Here is a 19825-nt window from a genome sequence, read left to right as displayed (position 1 = left end):
GTACAGTTCAAGTCGGAAGTTTACATACACTTAGGTTGGAGTCAACCATTCCACAAATTTCTTGTTAACAAACTATAGTTTTGGCAAATCGGTTAGGACATCTACTTTGTGCATGACACAAGTAATTATTCCAACAATTGTTTACAGACAGATTATTTCACTTATAATTCATATGTATGACAATTCCAGTGGGTCAGAAATGTACATACATTAAGTTGATTGTGCCTTTAAACAGCTTGGAAAATTCAGGAAAGAAGCTTCTGATAGGCTAATTTACATCATGTGAGTCATTTGGAGGTGTACCTGTTGATGTATTTCAAGGCCTACCTTCAAACTCAGTGCCTCTTTGCTTGACATCATGGGAAAAACAAAATAAATCAGCCAAGACCTCAGAAAAAAAATTGTAGACCATAAGTCTGGTTCATCCTTGGGAGCAATTTCCAAATGCCTGAAGGTACCACGTTCATCTACACAAACAATAGTACGCAAATATAAACACCATGGGACCATGCAGCCGTCATACCGCTCAAGAAGGAGACGCGTTCTGTATCCTAGAGATTAACGTACTTTGGTGCGAAAAGTGCAAATCAATCCCAGAACAACAGCAAAGGATATTGTGAAGATGCTGGAGGAAACAGGTACAACAGTATCTAAACTCAGCAAAAAAGGAAAGGGCCCTTTTTCAGGACCCTGTCTTTCAAAGATCATTCATAAAAATACAAATAACTTCAATTAAGGTCAAAGTTATGAAAACTTATGACACTAAAGAGGCCTTTCTACTGACTCTAAAAAACACCAAAATAAAGATGCCCAGGGTCCCTGCTCATCTGTGTGAACGTGCCGTAGGCATGCTGCAAGGAGGCATGAGGACTGCAGATGTGGCCAGGGCAATAAATTGCAATGTCTGTACTGTGAGATGCCTAAGACAGCGCTACAGTGAGACAAGACGAACAGCTGATCGTCCTCGCATTGGCAGACCACTTGTAACAACACCCGCAAATGATCGGCACATCAAAACATCACACCTGCTGGACAGGTACAGGATGGCATCAACTGCCCGAGTTACACCAGGAACGCACAATCCCTCCATCAGTGCTCAGACTGTCCGCAATAGGCTGAGAGAAGCTGGACTAAGGTCTTGTAGGCCTGTTGTAAGGCAGGTCCTCACCAGACATCACAGGCAACAACGTCGCCTATGGGCACAACTCCACCATCGCTGGACCAGACAGGACTGGCAAAAAGTTCTCTTCACTGACGAGTCACGGTTTTGTCTCACTGGGGGTGATGGTTGGATTCACGTTTATCGTCAATGGAATGAGCGTTACACCGAGGCCTGTACTCTGGAGCGGAATCGATTTGGAGGTGGAGGGTCCGTCATGGTCTGGAGCAATGTGTCACAGCATCATCAGACTGAGCTTGTTGTCATTGCAGGCAATCTCAACGCTGTGAGTAACAGGGAAGACATCCTCCTCCCCCATGTGGTACCCTTCCTGCAAGCTCATCCTGACATGACCCTCCAGCATGACAATGCCATCAGCCATACTGCTCGTTCTGCAAGACAGGAATGTAAGTGTTCTGCATTGGCCAGCGAAGAGGCCGGATCTAAATCCCATTGAGCACCTCTGGGACCTGTTGGAACGGAGGGTGAGGGCTAGGGCCATTCCCCCAGAAATGTCCAGGAACTTGCAGGTGCCTTGGTGGATGAGAGGGGTAACATCTCACAGCAAGAATTGGAAAATCTGGTGCAGTCCATGACGAGGATATGCACTGTAGTACTTAATGAGCTGGTGGTCACACCAGACACTGACTGTTACTTTTGATTTTGACCCCCCTTTGTTCAGGGACATATTATTCCATTTATATTAGTCACATGTCTGTGGAACTTCTTCAGTTTATGTCTGAGTTGCTGAATCTTATGTTCATACAAATATTTACACATGTTAAGTTTGCAGAAAATAAATGCAGTTCACAGTGAGATGACTTCTTTTTTTTGTTGCTGAGTTTATATCCACAGTTAAACGAGTCCTATATCGATATAACCTGAAAGGCCACTCAGCAAGGAAGAAGCCACTGCTCTAAAACCGCCATTTAAAAAATCCATACTACGGTTTGCAACTGCACATGGGACAAGGATCATACTTTTTGGAAAAATGTCCCCTGGCGTGATGAACAAACATAGAACTGTTGGCCATAATGACCATCGTTATGTTTGGAGGAAAAAGGGGGAGGGTTTGCAAGCTGAAGAACACCATCTCAACCGTGAAGCACGGGGGTGGCAGCATCATGTTGTGGTGGTGCTTTGCTGCAGGAGAGACTGGTGCACATAATAATAATAATAATAATAATAATAATAAAATGCCATTTCACAAAATAGATGGCATCATGAAGAGTAAAATTAAGTGGATATATTGAAGCAATATCTCAAGAGATCAGTCAGGAAGTTAAAGCTTGGTCGTAAATGGGTCATCCAAATGGACAATGACCCAAAGCATACTTCCAAAGTTGCGGCAAAATGGCTTTAAGGACAACAAAGTCAAGGTATTGTAGTGGCCATCACAAAGCCCTGACCTCAATCCTATAGAAAATGTGTGGGCAGAACTGAAAAAGCGTGTGCGAGCAAGGAGGCCTACAAACCTGAATCAGTTACACCAGCTTTCTCAGGAGGAATGGGCCAAAATTCACCCAACTTATTGTGGGAAGCTTGTAGAAGGCTACCCAAAACGTTTGATCCAAGTTAATCAATTTAAAGGCAATGCTACCAAATACTAATTGAGTGTATGTAGACTTCTGACCCACTGGGAATGTGATGAAAGAAATAAAATCAAAATAAACCATTATCTCTACTATTATTGACATTTCACATTCTTAAAGTAAAGTGGTGATCCTAAGTGACCTAAAACAGGGAATATTTTCTAGGATTAAATGTCAGGAATTGTGAAAAACTGAGTTTAAATGTATTTGGCTAAGGTGTATGTAAACTTCCAATGTCAACTGTATGAGGAGATTACTCCAAAGCTGTATTTGGTGACCTTGTCTGGAGTCAATTCCATCACATATAGTCTGCACTCAGCTCTATTGAGACTGAGTAGCCTACCTGTCAGTCTGAAATCTGGACCATCCGTGACATTCCGATAACCTTCCTCCAGTCAGGATCCTTCTGGATAGTGCTATCCAGAATCCTTGAGACATCCCTACACTAAACCTAACCCTTACCCTAAAGCAGCAATCAACAGTAGAAGCAATAACACATACTCCCTTTTGTTTCAGTAAAAGCTGAGAGATGGGGATGGAGAAATGTAACCACTCTCAAATAAAAGAGCTATGGATGCAAGGAGTGACCATGCATGATATCAAAATTATAGTTTTAACCATGTTTTGAGGCTATACAGTGTTTGTTTATATTTACTTTGTTTATAGACATTGGAGTAAATCAAGCTCATATTTCGGGTTCTGATGGTGTACGACAGTTGAACTCGGCTCAAGAGGCATTTATAAGTTATAGCCTTCAAGAATCAATAGGTGCATATAATCAATTTATAAGTCCAAAAATGTAGCAATTGCTGGTTAAGACACTGCGGCGCAGGCGCAAGATATGGGTTGGAAAACATTAATCAATGCAGGGATGGGATATGCCACTGTACTCCAAATGTTACCTTAATCCTCACTGATACGTGCCCGTGTGAAAAAGTATTCAGACCCCTTGATTTTTTTTCTACATTTTGTTACTTTAGCCTTATTCTAAAATGTCAAAAAATCCTCAGCATATCTACACACAATACACCATAATGACAAAGCAAAAACTGTTTTTTAGATGTTTACAAAAACAGAAATACCTTATTTACATAATTATTCAGACATTTTGCTTTGAGACTAGAACTTGAGCTCAGGTGCATCCTGTTTCCATTGATCATCCTTGAGATGTTTCTACAACTTGATTGGAGTCCACCTGTGGTAAATTCAATTGATTGGACATGATATGGAAAGGCACACACCTGTCTATATAAGGTTTCACAGTTGACAGTGCATGTCAGAGCAAAAACCATGACATGAGGTCGAAAGAATTGTCCATAGAGGTCCAAGACAGTATTGTGTCGAGGCACAGATCTGGGGAAGGGTGCCAAAAAATGTATGCAGCATTGAAGGTCCCCAAGAACACAGTGGCCTCCATCATTCTTAAATGGAAGAAGTTTGGAACCACCAAGACTCTTCCTAGAGCCTTCCACACGGCCAAACTGAGCAATCGGGGGAGAAGGGCCTTGGTCAGGGAGGTGACCAAGAACTCGATGGTCACTCTGGTAGAGCTATAGAGTTCCTCTGTGGAGATGGGAAAACCTTCCAAAAGGACAACCATCTCTGCAGCACTCCACCGATCAGACCTTCATGGTAGAGTAGCCATACAGAATCCACTCCTCAGAAAAAGGCACGTGACAGCCCGCTTGGAGTTTGCCCAAAGGCACATAAAGACTCTCAGACCATGAGAAACAAGATTCTATTTTCTGATAAAACCAAGATTGAAATCTTTGACCTGAGTGCCAAGCGTCATGTCTGGAGGAAACATGGCACCATCCATACAGTGAAGCATGGTGGTGGCAGCATCATGTTGTTTTTCAGCGGCAGGGACTGGGAGACTAGTCAGGATCGAGGCAAAGATGAACGGAGCAAAGTACAGAAAGAACCTTGATAAAAACCTGCTCCAGAACAATGTACATCTGCACTATACATCCGCACTGTTGTCCTGTGTGGCTCGGATGGTAGAGCATGGCGCTGGCAACGGTAGGTTTGTGGGACTGATTACAGTGGGGGACCATTACGTAAATGTATGCACTCATTACTGTAAATAGCTCTGGATGTAAGAATGGGGCCCGGCGGGATGGCTGCAATTTTACGGGCTCCTAACCAACCAATTACTCACCTCAACGAGTCTGATGCGATTGATATAATGTTGCTCCCAGACAAGGCCCAAATCCCTGTCATTCACACGAAGAAAAAAAAAGGAAATACAGGGAGCGGAGATCAGGGTGCCTTGTGAGAATTTGTCGGTGAGTGGGTAACCCGCCCCTACCATCCGTTCTGTTGGACAACGTGCAATCACTGGAAAATAAACTGGATGACCTCCATTCGAGACTATCCTACCAACGGGACATTAAAAACTGTAATATCTTCAGTTTCACCAAGTCGTGGCTGAACGACGACACAGAAAACATACAATTGGCTGGGTTTTCCGTGCATCGGCAGGACAGAACAGTCCGGTAAGACGAGGGATTGGTATGTGTGTCTATTTGTCAATAACAGCTGGTGCGCAATGTCTAATATTACGGTAGTCTCGAGGTATTGCTCGTCTGAGGTGGAGTACCTCATAAGCTGTAGACCACACTATGTACCAAGAGAATTTATCTTTATTTTCCATAGCTGTCTAATTACCAGCACGAACTGACGCTGCCACTAAGACCGCACTTAACAAGCTGTGTAAGGGCATAAGCAAACAAGAAAATGCTCATCAAGAAGAGGCACTCCTAGTGGCCGTGGACTTTAATGCAGGCAAACTTTTTACCTCATTTCTGCCAGGATGTCATATGCAACCAGAAGGGGAAAAAAAAAAACTCTACAGCACCTTTACTCCACACACAGAGACGCGTATAAAGCTCTCCCTCGCCTTCCATTTGGAAAATCTGACCATCATTCTATCCTCCTGATTCCTGCATACAAGCAAAAACTAAAGCAGAAAGTACCAGTGACTCGCTCATTACGGAAGTGGTCAGATGACACGGATGCTACGCTACAGGACTGTTTTGCTAGCACAGACTGGAATATGTTCCGGGATTCCTCCAATGGCATTGAGGAGTATATCACCTGAGTCACCGGCTTCATCAATAAGTGCATCAACGACGTCATCCTGAAAGTGACCGTACGTACATATCCCAACCAAAGGCCATGGATTACAGGTAATATCAGCACTGAGCTAAAAGCTAGAGATGCTGCTTTCAAGGAGTGGGACACTACATTTAACATTACATTTACATTACATTTAAGTCATTTAGCAGATGCTCTTATCCAGAGCGACTTACAAATTGGTGCATTCACCTTATGACATCCAGTGGGACAGTCACTTAACAATAGTGCATCTAAAACTTAAGGGGGGTGAGAGGGATTACTTATCCTATCCTAGGTATTCCTTAAAGAGGTGGGGTTTCAGGTGTCTCCGTAAGGTGGTGATTGACTCCGCTGTCCTGGCGTCGTGAGGGAGTTTGTTCCACCATTGGGGGGCCAGGGCAGCGAACAGTTTTGACTGGGCTGAGCGGGAGCTGTACTTCCTTAGTGGTAGGGAGGCGAGCAGGCCAGAGGTGGATGAACGCAGTGCCCTTGTTTGGGTGTAGGGCCTGATCAGAGCCTGGAGGTACTGAGGTGCCGTTCCCCTCACAGCTCCGTAGGCAAGCACCATGGTCTTGTAGCGGATGCGAGCTTCAACTGGAAGCCAGTGGAGAGAACGGAGGAGCGGGGTGACGTGAGAGAACTTGGGAAGGTTGAACACCAGACGGGCTGCGGCGTTCTGGATGAGTTGAAGGGGTTTAATGGCACAGGTAGGGAGCCCAGCCAACAGCGAGTTGCAGTAATCCAGACGGGAGATGACAAGTGCCTGGATTAGGACCTGCGCCGCTTCCTGTGTGAGGCAGGGTCGTACTCTGCGGATGTTGTAGAGCATGAACCTACAGGAACGGGCCACCGCCTTGATGTTGGTTGAGAACGACAGGGTGTTGTCCAGGATCACGCCAAGGTTCTTGGCGCTCTGGGAGGAGGACACAATGGAGTTGTCAACCGTGATGGCGAGATCATGGAACGGGCAGTCCTTCCCCGGGAGGAAGAGCAGCTCCGTCTTGCCGAGGTTCAGCTTGAGGTGGTGATCCGTCATCCACACTGATATGTCTGCCAGACATGCAGAGATGCGATTCGCCACCTGGTCATCAGAAGGGGGAAAGGAGAAGATTAATTGTGTGTCGTCTGCATAGCAATGATAAGAGAGACCATGTGAGGTTATGACAGAGCCAAGTGACTTGGTGTATAGCGAGAATAGGAGAGGGCCAAGAACAGAGCCCTGGGGGACACCAGTGGTGAGAGCGCGTGGTGAGGAGACAGATTCTCGCCACGCCACCTGGTAGGAGCGACCTGTCAGGTAGGACGCAATCCAATGGGCCGCGCCGGAGATGCCCAACTCGGAGAGGGTGGAGAGGAGGATCTGATGGTTCACAGTATCGAAGGCAGCCGATAGATCTAGAAGGATGAGAGCAGAGGAGAGAGAGTTAGCTTTAGCAGTGCGGAGCGCCTCCGTGATACAGAGGAGAGCAGTCTCAGTTGAATGACTAGTCTTGAAACCTGACTGATTTGGATCAAGAAGGTCATTCAGAGAGAGATAGCGGGAGAGCTGGCCAAGGACGGCACGTTCAAGAGTTTTGGAGAGAAAAGAAAGAAGGGATACTGGTCTGTAATTGTTGACATCGGAGGGATCGAGTGTAGGTTTTTTCAGAAGGGGTGCAACTCTCGCTCTCTTGAAGACGGAAGGGACGTAGCCAGCGGTCAGGGATGAGTTGATGAGCGAGGTGAGGTAAGGGAGAAGGTCTCCGGAAATGGTCTGGAGAAGAGAGGAGGGGATAGGGTCAAAGCGGGCAGGTTGTTGGGCGGCCGGCCGTCACAAGACGCGAGATTTCATCTGGAGAGAGAGGGGAGAAAGAGGTCAGAGCACAGGGTAGGGCAGTGTGAGCAGAACCAGCGGTGTCGTTTGACTTAGCAAACGAGGATCGGATGTCGTCGACCTTCTTTTCAAAATGGTTGACGAAGTCATCTGCACTAATCTGGACCCTTATAAGAAACCCCACTATGCCCTCAGATGAACCATCAAACAAGCAAATAATCAATAAAGGACTAAGACTGACTTACAACAATGGCTCTGATGCTTGTCAGATGTGGCAGGGCTTGCAAACTATTACGGACTACAAAAGGAAAGCCTACTAGAAGGGCTAAATGCCTTTTATGCTCGCTTCAAGGCAAGTAACACTGAAGCATGCATGAGAGCACCAGCTGATCCGGATGACTGTGTGATCATGCTCTCCATAGGCAATGTAAGCAAGACCTTTAAACAGGTCAACATTCACTAGGCCGCGGTGCCAGACGGATTACCAGGACGTGTACTCAGAGCATGCGCCGACCAAATGGCTAGTGTCTTCACTGACATTTTCAACTTCTCCCTGACCAAGTTTGTAATACCCACATTTCAAGTCCCTGTGCCCAAGAAAGTGAAGGTAATCTGTAGCACTCACATCAGTAGCCATGAAGTGCTTTGAAAGGCTGGTCATGGTTCACATAAACACCATCATCCCGGAAACCCTAGACCAACTCCAATTTACATACCGCCAACAGATCCACAGATGATGCAATCTCAATCGCACTCCACATTGCTCTTTCCCACCTGGACAAAAGGAACACCTATGTGATAATACTGGGGTGGCAGGGTAGCCTAGTGGTTAGAGCGTTGGACTAGTAACCGAAAGGTTGCAAGTTCAAATCCCCGAGCTGACAAGGTACAAATCTGTCGTTCTGCCCCTGAACAGGCAGTTAACCCACTGTTCCTAGGTCATCATTGAAAATAAGAATTTTTTCTTAACTGACTTGCCTAGTTAAATAAAGGTCAAATAAAAATCCCCGACTACAGCTCAGCGTTCAACACCATAGTGCCCACAAAGCTCATCACTAAGCTAAGGTCCCTGGGACTAAACAACTCTTTCTGCAACTGGATCCTGGACTTCCTGACGGGCCACCGCCAGGTGGTAAGCGTAGGCAACAACATCTGCCACACTGATCCTCAACATGGGGGCCCCTTAAGGGTGTGTGCTTAGTCCCCTCCTGTACTCCCTGTTCACCCACGACTGAGTGGCCAAGTACGACTCCAACACCGTCATTAAGTTTGCTGACGAGACTACGGTGAAACGCCTGATCACCGACAATGATGAGACAGACACCTGGCAGTGTGGTGCCAGGAGAACAACCGCTCCCTCAACATGATCAAGACAAAGGAGATTATTGTGGACTACAGGAAAAGCAGGGCCGAGCACATCCCCATCAACGGAGCTGAAGTGGAGAGGGTCAATAATTAAGTTCCTTTGTATCCACATCACCAACAAACGATCACGCTCCAAACACACCAAGAAAGTGGTGAAGAGGGCACGACAATACATTTTCCCCCTCAGGAGACTGAAAAGATTTGTCATGGGTCCCCAGATCCTCAAAAAGTTCCACAGCTGCACCATTGAGAGAATCCTGACCAGTTGCATGGCAACTACTCGGCATCCACAAAGCGCTACAGAGGGTAGTGCGTAAAGCCCAGTACATCACTGGGGCCAAGTTTCCTGCCATTTAGGAAATATGTACTAGGCAGTATCTGAGGAAGATATGAAATGATCAAAGACTCCAGTCACGCAAGTCATAGACTGCTTCTGCACAGCAAGCAGTTCCCAAGCGTCAAGTCTAGCTCCAAAAGGCTCTACCCCGTAGCCATAAGACTGCTGAACAATTAATCAAATGGCCATTTACAGAGGTGGAGAAAGTATCCAATTGTCATACTTGAGTAAAAGTAAAGATACCTTAACAGAAAAGTAAAAGTCACCCAGTAAAACACTAGAGTAAAAGTATAAGTATTTTGTTGGAAATATACTTAAGTATCAAATGTTAAAGTATAACTAATTTCAAATTCCTTATATTAAGCAAACCAGATGACACCATTTAATTAAAAAACATTTTTATTTTACAGTTAGCCAGGGGCATGCTCCAACACTCAAAGATCATTTAAAAATTAAGCATTTGTGTTTAGTGAGTCCGCCAAATCAGAGGCAATAGGGATGACCAGGCATGTTGTCTTGCTAATCATTCAAAATGTATGGATGTATAGAGTAAAAAGCACATTAATTTCTGTAGGAATGAAGTGTTGCAAAAGTATAAGTATAAGTATAAATAGTCAAAATAAGTACAGATTCCCCAAAAAACTACTTAAGTAGAACTTAAGTTCTTCACACCACTGAATATTTGTATTAATACCCCCTCCTCCCCACCTTTGTTTTTACAATGCTGCAACTCGCTGGTTTATCTATGCAGTCACTTTACCCCTACCTACATGTAAAAATTACCTTGACTAACCTGTACAGCTGCTCATTGACTCAGTACCCCCGGTATATAGCCTCATTCTGTTTTATTAATTTACACATGTTTATTTTGTAAATTGTTTAACTGCATTTTGTTGGTTAAGGGCTTGTAAGTAACTCACGGTAAGGTCTACAGCTGTTGTATTCGGCACACGTGACAGATTTGGATAAGTGTCTGCTAAAATGACACAATTGAAATACTGCTAATTTTTTTCAGAAAACTGCCCTTTTCATCCTCATCCTAGTTAGCAGTAACCATTATGGAAAGGCACATCGCATTGAACTACTAAGGAGCTGATACTGCCATTCCAAAATGGCTGTGGTGACTAGCTTGCTGGAGAACAAAAAGGGCAGTTTTCCAAAACATTTGCTGTATTTCAATCAAATGTTTCAGTGTGGATAAAGGTAACATTGAGTACAGTGGCATTTTTCAACCCATATCTAACACCAGTTCCTCAGTGCCTTAATGTAACCATCATTGTGTTCAGACCTCAGTGCAACTCAGTGTAAACAAGCGTAAGAGTAGGGTCAGAATCTTCTGGCAACATCTCCCCCAGTGTACCACCACAGAGACACGGGACCACAGGTATGACCACACCTTTATTTCTCAGGCTAGAACTCAACAATTAACAGGTGCTGGATTGGCAGAACTCCTAAACCCATTACTGTCAAAAAGGAATACAAATTATTACCAACAAACTGATCTACTTGTGTACTTACATTACCAACATCACACCACTCCTATTCCACAATCAAATTCAAATTCTTTGGAAAGAACCATGGAGGAACATTCCCCAGTGCAACAGATGGCTTGGTTATTAGATCCCCGAGATCCTACTCTGCTACCTTGTTTCCAATTCCCCAGCCAAAAACCCTCTGACAGTTACACTTGTAAAGTATCAACAGGCACAGTCTTAAAAGCAATCAGCAATCAAAGCATCCATAATCAATTGACGAACTGATGAAAACCAAACTGTGCTAGCCTAAAAACTATTGATTCAGATAGAACTCAGGTGTAATCATTTAGCAAACAATTTACTACGCCCACAAAATGAGTTCCTGTCAGGCCGATACATGGAGTTCTTGCAAAGACACAATTCCAACATACATTTTTAGATGAGACAGCTATGCCCATATATGGAGTTCCAGGCACCATTCCAACATGAATATTCCCCTATTAAGACTGTCAGCTCCTGACAGAAGGAGATTACCAATGCTGCTCACTCATAATCTATCACAATAAGGTGATCTGTTGTTAGATGGAACTACAGTATAATAGAATTTGAATCCGGTCCTCATTGCAAACGATTACTGTTACAATTTTCTGATCACATGTCATTTTTGTTTCTTACCTTTCAATTGCTCCTTAAGGTCATGGCATCTTTTCAAATGTTTTCACTAGATTACATCATGTGCAGACAGACCTTTTGCTTCTGTATCTGGTCGAATTTGGGGCTCGCGAGTGGCGCAGCGGTCTTAGGCACTGTGCTAGAGGCTTCACTACAGACCCTGGTTTAATTCCAGGCTGTATCACAGCCAGCCATGATTGGGAGACCCATAGGGCAGCACACAATTGGCCGAGCGTCATCCAGGTTAGGGATTGGCCGTAATTGTAAATACGAATTTGTTCTGAACTGACCTGCCTGGTTAAATAAAATAAGATGTATGCCTATAGAGTAACATGATATTGATATTTTATAAACATTGGTATGAGAGGAAAAGGTAATTATAAGGACTGGAGTTTTTAAAATTAAATTGTAGATGATCTGCAGGCATCATAAACCTGTTAGTCTATATAATAATAATATAGATGATCTGACAGGCATCATAAACCTGTTATGCTCTACCAACTGAGCTACAGAAGGACCACCATAAGTTAATAGGTTCACACGCAAGGTATGCCGGTTGAAATTGAATGTGGTGTCGGTATATTATGTTTTCCTAGGAATAGCTACATCTGGTTTGTGTCTTTATCTTTCCATTTTAATTTGGTAACATTCCCGATAGCTCTATGTGAGGAGATCAACAGTGAACAGTGGTAGGAGTGTTTCACTATTAGCCACTAGGTGGAGGTAACCTACAAAATACACCAGTAGGACAGTTACATAGCGCTTACTTGTAAATAGAAAAATAAATGAACTACTATTAGTATCAGTGTTTATGTTGTACATTACAGGCAAATGAGCAATACCAAATCACATATTTCACCATCTGCATCCCTGAGGACACTGTTCTGTTAAAAGGACATACATTTCCATATTTTAGAATAGATACTGCATTCAGTCGTTGAAAGCCTATGTCCCAAAATCGTATTTCTTTCTGTTTTTTTGCTGATGAATATCCCATAACATACCAGAAACCATTAATTATCTGGATAATGTCAGCTACATGAACTCTGCACCATCATTGAAGTCAAGGCACACGGCAGAAGTCAAGACATCTGACAGACCTCACAAACACTTTCAAGCCCATCCCCAACTACTCTATGCCAACCTACATGGCTAGCTTGTCTATTGTTCCTGTAAGTGCACTTTCCAAGAAATTACTTTTATAAAAAGATAACAGACCAACAATATGAACATACTACAAGACATGTTTGTGTATTTTCCAACATGTATTGGGTAATAGTAAATACATTTTGCATCTACAGTTACTCACTACTTTGTTGAGTTTGCATGGTCCATATTAAACGTTGCTGGAGCCATTCAATGCAAAGGTTTATAAAAACAGCATCCATTCAATTCAAACTTTCAAGTCAAAAAAGCAGAATTCTGGAAGTACTGAGAAGAAACCTTGTTTTTACACAACTATATACACAGTATTCTATACACAATATTCTAAACTGTACAATGATATTTAGCACTGGTGGGTGATTAAACAAATGCAGCTGTGTCAAAATAATGTTTCATACTGAACATCATCTGTATAACTATAAAAGGCTTCTCTATAATTATAGCCTCTCTCTGTCATGCAGCTCCAATGAGGCCTTTGCCCTTCCAACTCACTACCACTCTCAAAATTCCCCTCAGACAATGTCCTTGTCAAACTCACACACAAAGTACATGGTGGGATGGCAGGCCACATCTGTCCAGTCCCCCGCCGCCATCATCTCAGCACAGTCCTCGTCCCTGTAGGCATTGTTGGGTTCTCCTTCCCTCCACTTGCTGAAGGTGCTCATGGGGGAGCGATCCACGTAGGTGAAATGGCCCTCACGGTCTATGTCATTGATGCCAATGTACACCCGGCTCAGGCCCGCCTCAGTGATGTACCCAGCGATGGCTGCGTTGGCCCCCTCGTCCTTGGGCATGGCCAAGTGTCCACCCCTTCCCTGACAATAGACCTCTGCATCGGTGTAGCGTTTCTCCTCCTTAACCAGTAGATAGACCTTACTGTCGGTCTCTTTGATGCCGGCGACAGCTGCAGGGGAGGGCAGTGCTGAAAAATGAGCACTTGTATTTCTATAATCACACTGACATATATACCCAGCATTCACATTGTGGAATGGAAGCAAACAAAACCAAATGGTCATAGATGAGAGTGATACGGAAAGGAAACAGATGTCTTTACCTCTGCGTTACTCATTGGAAATTCCTAATTCAACATTCATATTTGACTATAAACCAGACATCCTAAAAGCGTACCAGTTTTGATGAACTTCATCTCATTGGATAACTGGGCCACTAGGATGTCCATCTCACCAATCATCTTCCTCAGGGGTGTGCATTCACATGGAACACCTGATGAGACAAAAGGAATGCATATTTTCCATACTCTTGGTGGACTTATTGTTAACTAGACCTGTAATGTTTCCCCAAACAAATACATGTTGTACCTGGATCACCATTCAGGCCCATTGGCCCAGGATCCCCCATATCTCCTTTTAAACCTGAGTGTGGAAACATTGTCAAAGTACATGGGAAATATGGTAATGCATCCCAAAACACTGTTGTAAATGCATGTTCTTCTGTTTTTTTATTCCTACCTTTGATTCCACAGGGGCCCATTTTCCCATAACGTCCTATAATACCCTTATGTCCTTTAACTCCAGCATGTCCTGCAGGGAAACATGTGTTACTGTAACTAGGTTTTTGTGACTGATTTCAGAATCAAATGAATAATTGGGTTAAATAACAAAGCCTCCATGTGAGAATTTAATCTGTCTTCGATGTCAGCCGCATCATTCATCATCAACAGCTGCAGTCAGCACCTGTCAGTGATTCAGGGGATTCTGGGTAACATTTCTCACACAACCTCTGACCTAAAGTAAACATTTTGTTGCTCTGGACTGCCAAGCAGCGAAGTAATCAGATCACAACATCCTGTAGGATAAATTCTTGTCAGTGCATACTGTGATCTTTACCCTAGTTTATAGACAATAACTGTCCAATTAAATAAACTCTAGAATCATGTTCTTAAGGGAAATTGGATTATTTTAAACCATTCTGAACAAAATCTGTATGGTTTCGTCTCTTGTAAAATACATTTGTCCACAAATGTAATGAGGCACCACAATGAGAAGCCAAAGGGTTATCCAAATACCTTTTCCAAAGATCAATCAGAAGGGGTGTTTAAACAGATTTTCATGACAACCAAATTCTCAAACTGCCCTCATCATTCTCTGAAACTGAAAAAATGACCACTCATACATTTAAAATCAATATATTTCTCAAGTTTCCCAAGCCTTCATAGATGAGTCATCAACATTTTGTGATATTGTGAGGGATGAAGCATAGCACCTGTACAGAGAGAATACTGCACATTGTATTTGTTTCTATTTTCAATGATGGATGCTTACCAATCTCCCCGAGTGGACCCAATCTTCCTGGTCTCCCAGGTGCCCCTTTCTCTCCCTTTTCTCCTGGCTCTCCTGTCAAATGGAGAGAAAGCTTCACGGATGAAAAAAAGCTTCATGAATCAACAACCTCACAACTCTGGAATAAGTGTATAGAGTACCACAGTCTGAGTCCTAATACCCATAAAACCAAGCGCTCAAACAGGGAAATGGTTCCAATCGTTTTTCCACCATTCATTTTTTCCCACAGGGGATTTAAGAAACATTTAAATTAGGGCTGTGTTTCATGCATGCTTACCCTGGTGTGATGTTTTGATGTCTCTAGGACAAGGTGACTTATCAATATATTCTCCTATGCTTACACCCCAAAAATGAAATGCTAATTAGCTGCTAATGTGGCTATCATAAAGAACTACAAATGCCATGTTGAATCGAGGCAAAGGTAAGAATCTCTGGATTGACTATCTAATGTTAGCTAAATGTAGTAATTAATCAATTGGCTACATTTCTATAAATGGACAATTTTGTGAACTATCTTGTGCAAGTTTGAAATTGATACAATACCTGTTAGCAAAGGAGTCAGCTAGAGATGATGTGCAGGGATTTGTAGTTTTGATGTATACTTTGATGCTAAAAGGTATTTTTGAATCAGTGTAAATAGAACCGAATATATTGATAAAAGACACCTTGTTTGAGAGAGATTTACACGGATATCAAAACATCACACCGGGCTAAACATCACACCGGGGTAAGACTACACAAAACAGCCCTTATTTTAAGCTTTAAAAAAACCTACACTGTATGGGGAAATGTAACATTGGAAAAACAATTGGAACCATTTCCCTGTTTGACCTCTAGGTTTTATGGGTATTATGACACCTCTACTGTGGGGCTCTACTGTGTCTACAAAACATTAGGAACTGGATCCCTTATTGATGTCACCTGTTAAATCCACTCCAAACAGTGTAGATGAAGGAGAGGAGACAGGTTAAAGAAGGATTTTTAAGCATTGAGACAATTAAGACATGTATTGTGCATGTGTGCCATTCCGAGGGTGAATGGGCAAGACCACATTTTTTAATAAGTGCCTTTGAATGGGGTATGGTAGTAGGTGACAGGGGCACTGGTTTGAGAGTGTCAAGAACTGCAATGCTGTTGGGGTTTTCACGCCTAACAATTTCCTGGGTGTATCAAGAATGGTCCACCAACCAAAAACATCCAGTCAAGTTGAAACAACTGTGGAAAGCATCGAAGTCAACATGGGTCAGCATTCCTGTGAAACGCTTTCGACGCCTTGTAGAGTCCATGCCGAACGAATTGAGGCTGTTCTGAGGGCAAAAGGGGGGTGCAACTCAATATAAGGAAGGTGTTCTTAATGTTTTGTACACTCAGTGTATATGCCTTTGAGTCCTGGGACGAGGATCTGGACGGAGCAGGGTTCATCTGACATGTGCTGTCCATGAGTTGACTCCATCAGGGTCAGCCCCAGCAGAGTGATAAGAACACAAGGCATCAGCTCCTCTGCTCTCATCCTGCAACATAGACGGGTTGATGGACTTAAAGACATTTAATTAGATATTCACTGACTGGCAAACACACACACAAAGAGACACCAGGAGAGCTGAGGTAAGACTGATTGGCAGACAATTGAGAAAATGCAATGTCATGGTTGGCACCGTGGTACAATTATTGCAGATATGAGCAATGATTCTTCAGGCCTATTTGATCGTTTGCTTTCATACAGTACATCACAACAACTGATTTTAGACCTCAAATCAACTATCACATCACTCAGTACAAAACAATGTGATTGACAACTTTTCTTGACCTATGACCAAATGTTCTTCCCAGGCTTTAAATTCCCTTACAGTGCCTTAAGGACATTCCAGATGAAACAAGAAAGTGTTGTGACAGATCGCATACATACAAACAACATTCCCTCCACCCCACAAATGTTTTTTTTTAACCAAGCTTGCTTTGTCATGGCATACACAGCAAATCATGTGGGTCTGGAGTCACATCAATAATTCTACATTTAACCTACCTTTTGTGTTGTTTTCCAGATTCCAAAGCAGCAAGTAGCTTCAGTTTGACGATTTTCCCAAATTGTCCTCGTGAGTTTTAAGAGGCTTGCACACTGGTGGTCTTTTCAAAGGATTTCATTTTTCCTCCTCGGGACCATAGAATGTGTGTGAAAGGCCTTCCATAAACAGTTTCACAGATAAAGCCAGGGGCGGCTGGGGTCTCCGAGATAATTGGATGGGAAAGTGTGGGGGTCACTGACATCATCCACATCTGGGGTGTATTCATTAGTCTGATTCCGTTGCAAAATGTTTGGTCTGTAGCAAAACGTTTTGCAACGGAAATTGTTTACCGTTTACTCTTGGAACCAAACGGAAGCAAGCGGAACAAACGGGGAGCGACCAATATGAATTTGTCCACTAGAAAATATTGTCTTCATTTCAAAACGCGGCTTCTGAAGCATAGAATCAACGTTGAACTTGACTAGATTTGAGTTCATTTTACATGGCCCGGTGCTCCTGATGAGCGGAGTTGGTCGTTATCGACCATGTTATTGGTTCTTAAATGGACTCTCTACCCACGGACAGGTGGTCACAGGTGTTCGTGCGAATCATTTTGGTCATATTCAGCATTGCAGATATATTCTGGGATGAAAAAACGCTAGTTTTTGCTAGATGAATGAAAGAACAGTCAAAGTTACGTCATCCAGCAATAATATCTGTGTACGTAACGCAACCCAAGTCAAGTTAGCGAGCAAACTGGCTGGCTAGCCACCTTGGTCTTAGTCTTAACTAAATGTTTGCATGGTTTGTTAATCCAATAAAAAAGTATTGGTTATTGTTTGTGTGTGAAAGTACGTAGTGTGGTGGCTGTAATGGATTTGGATATCCTCAATTTAAGATATGTTTTAATGTCCATCCGTTTCTGTCTGTAGTGCTGACTGACACGACTTTGTGCAAATAGACCGTTGACAATAGGAAATGACAATTCCCTGCATATCGAGTCTGATGACAAGATGCCATGCTATCGACAGTGGTGAGTACTTCTTGGTTAGCCAGGTACTCTCTCCAGGAGTGGTTGTCCAAAGCAGAATCTTCCAACATGGATTTGCCTCTGCTGAAGTTTCTCAGAATAATGCCCAATGATGAAATATTCCCTTATTTAAAACATAATTATCGGTTTCAAACACTTGTCAATCTCAAATCTGTAATGTATTATATGAATGACTGTGTGCTACAGTATGTAGCGCATCCCCCCAAAAAACTAAAGCGCCGCAATACATCTGTTTATTGCAGAAATTGTGCATAGTATACGTTATATTGTAATGCTGGTGCGTTGAAATAATCAAGTCAAGTTTAATGAATTACAGTGTCCGCTAATCCAAGTGTAGGCTGTGAAACAATGTAAATAGAGAAGACTACAATGTGGTCAGCGGCCGATCAAAATAGCAGCACAAAGTCTCCGGGTGTAAAGAGGAGTTGGCCATGGTGTTGTCATTCAAGGTCCTTTATTTACCCTGTTCATAATGAGCACAGGAAGGTTGCATTTTGGCTTCTGCTCAGATGGATGAAGCCAAGGGGGAACACATGCAGCACACAGACTCCACGGCTACAGACCTACCACAGATCTGATTTGCAGTGGTGTAGTGCTATTTTTGTTTCTTTTTTAGATGAGGGGGCGCAAACAATATGTAAATTATGTCATTTCCTCAAAGTTTGTGCCGACAGATGTAGCCTATCATTGCAGGGCTCTCCAACCCTGTTCCTGTAGGGTGTAACTCCAACCCCAGTTGTAACTAACCCCATTCATTTTATCAAATCAAAACATATATCCTGCCTAGTTGTGTGTGTGTGATCTGTTCACGTTTTGATCGTCAAGCATACCAACGGTTTTCCCTTTGCGTTTGTCTGTTTCTAGTTCCTGTTTTGACCTCTGCCTGCCCTCAGACTGCATGCCGTTCTGTACCTTTTGGACTCTAATCTGGATTACTGACCTCTGCCTGCCCTTGACCTGTTGTTTTTCCTGCCCCTGTTCTAGTAATACACTTTTGTTACTTTGACACTGTCTGCATCTGGGTCTTACAACAGGCCTACATGCCCTCAGTCCAGCCTCTCTAAAATCCCTGAGTGGTTGCCTTCCTCTCCATCAACTGAGTTAGGAAGGAGGAAGGACACTTGTATCTTTGTAGTGACTGGGTGTATTGATACACCATTCTCAAAGGGATATTCAATATCTGCTTTTTTATTAAAAAAATAAATAAATAATCATTTAAACCCATCGGCCAATATGTGCCCTTTGCAAGTCATTGGAAAACCTCCCTGGTCTTCATTGTTGAGTCTGTGCTTGAAATTCACTGCTTGACTGAGGGATATTACAGATAATTTATATGTGGGGTACAGAGATGAGAGTCATTTAAAAAATCATGTTAAACACTATTGCACACAGAGTGAGTCCATACAACTTATCTGACTTGTTAAGCACATGTTTACTCCTGAACCTTTTTATGCTTGCCATAACAAAGGGGTTGAATACTAACTGACTCAAGACATTTCAGAATTTCCTTTTTATTCATTTGTGAACATCCCACTGACATTATGGGGTGTAAATCAGTGATACAAAATCAACATGTTATCAATTTTTAATTCTGTCTGTAACACAAAAAATGTGGAAAATGTCAAGGGGTGTGAATACTTACTGAAGGCACTGTAGCACCTTTAGTTCCTGTGTCTCACTGGATTTCAGTTTTTTCTTTTTTCTTTCACCCTTTATTTAACCAGGTAGGTCAGTTGAGAACAAGTTCTCATTCACAACTGTGACCTGGCCAAGA

The 19825-nt window shown here is 42.9% G+C and overlaps 2 protein-coding genes and 1 long non-coding RNA gene across 4 annotated transcripts in view; 1 reads left to right on the top strand and 2 right to left on the bottom strand.

The window, feature by feature from the left end:
• Positions 1 to 11977, bottom strand: part of LOC124001118 (doublecortin domain-containing protein 2C-like) — a 46483-nt gene extending 34506 nt beyond the window's left edge. The window contains exon 1 of the mRNA XM_046307692.1: positions 10905 to 11977. Coding sequence (XP_046163648.1) covers positions 10905 to 10915 — 11 coding nt within the window. The 5' untranslated portion in view covers positions 10916 to 11977. The remainder of the gene's footprint in view (positions 1 to 10904) is intronic.
• An 84-nt stretch (positions 11978 to 12061) lies between these two features.
• On the bottom strand, positions 12062 to 17547 carry LOC124001120 (collectin-11-like). Of its 2 annotated transcripts, none has more exons than XM_046307693.1 (7): positions 17021 to 17547; positions 16378 to 16508; positions 14980 to 15051; positions 14167 to 14238; positions 14017 to 14070; positions 13826 to 13921; positions 12062 to 13619 (listed from the first exon to the last, which is right to left on the bottom strand). In XM_046307693.1, exons 2-7 carry the CDS (start codon positions 16505 to 16507, stop codon positions 13210 to 13212), a joined length of 834 nt encoding a protein of 277 aa, XP_046163649.1. In that variant the 5' UTR covers position 16508; positions 17021 to 17547; the 3' UTR covers positions 12062 to 13209. The 2 variants fall into 2 exon arrangements, with proteins under 2 accessions (XP_046163649.1, XP_046163650.1); XM_046307694.1 differs by having other exon boundaries at positions 12062 to 13601; positions 17021 to 17542.
• LOC124001121 lies at positions 16380 to 18968 on the top strand. The gene is made up of 4 exons (XR_006832741.1): positions 16380 to 16602; positions 17040 to 17090; positions 17933 to 18033; positions 18916 to 18968. It is a non-coding gene; the product is annotated as an uncharacterized LOC124001121 (long non-coding RNA).
• The last annotated feature ends 857 nt before the right edge of the window (positions 18969 to 19825 follow it).

This window comes from Oncorhynchus gorbuscha, linkage group LG17, assembly GCF_021184085.1.
Source record: "Oncorhynchus gorbuscha isolate QuinsamMale2020 ecotype Even-year linkage group LG17, OgorEven_v1.0, whole genome shotgun sequence".
NCBI lineage: Eukaryota > Metazoa > Chordata > Actinopteri > Salmoniformes > Salmonidae > Oncorhynchus > Oncorhynchus gorbuscha.
This window is presented reverse-complemented; position numbering and strand designations above follow the sequence as displayed.

Excerpts from the sequence above, each read along its gene's own strand:
- LOC124001120 (XM_046307693.1), bottom strand. The coding sequence starts at position 16,507 with ATGAGAGCAGAGGAGCTGATGCCTTGTGTTCTTATCACTCTGCTGGGG. Across the intron at positions 13,922-14,016 it reads GGGCCTGAATGGTGATCCAG|GTGTTCCATGTGAATGCACA; the intron begins GTACAACATGTA and ends TTGTCTCATCAG. Across the intron at positions 13,620-13,825 it reads GATGAAGTTCATCAAAACTG|CACTGCCCTCCCCTGCAGCT; the intron begins GTACGCTTTTAG and ends CTCATTTTTCAG.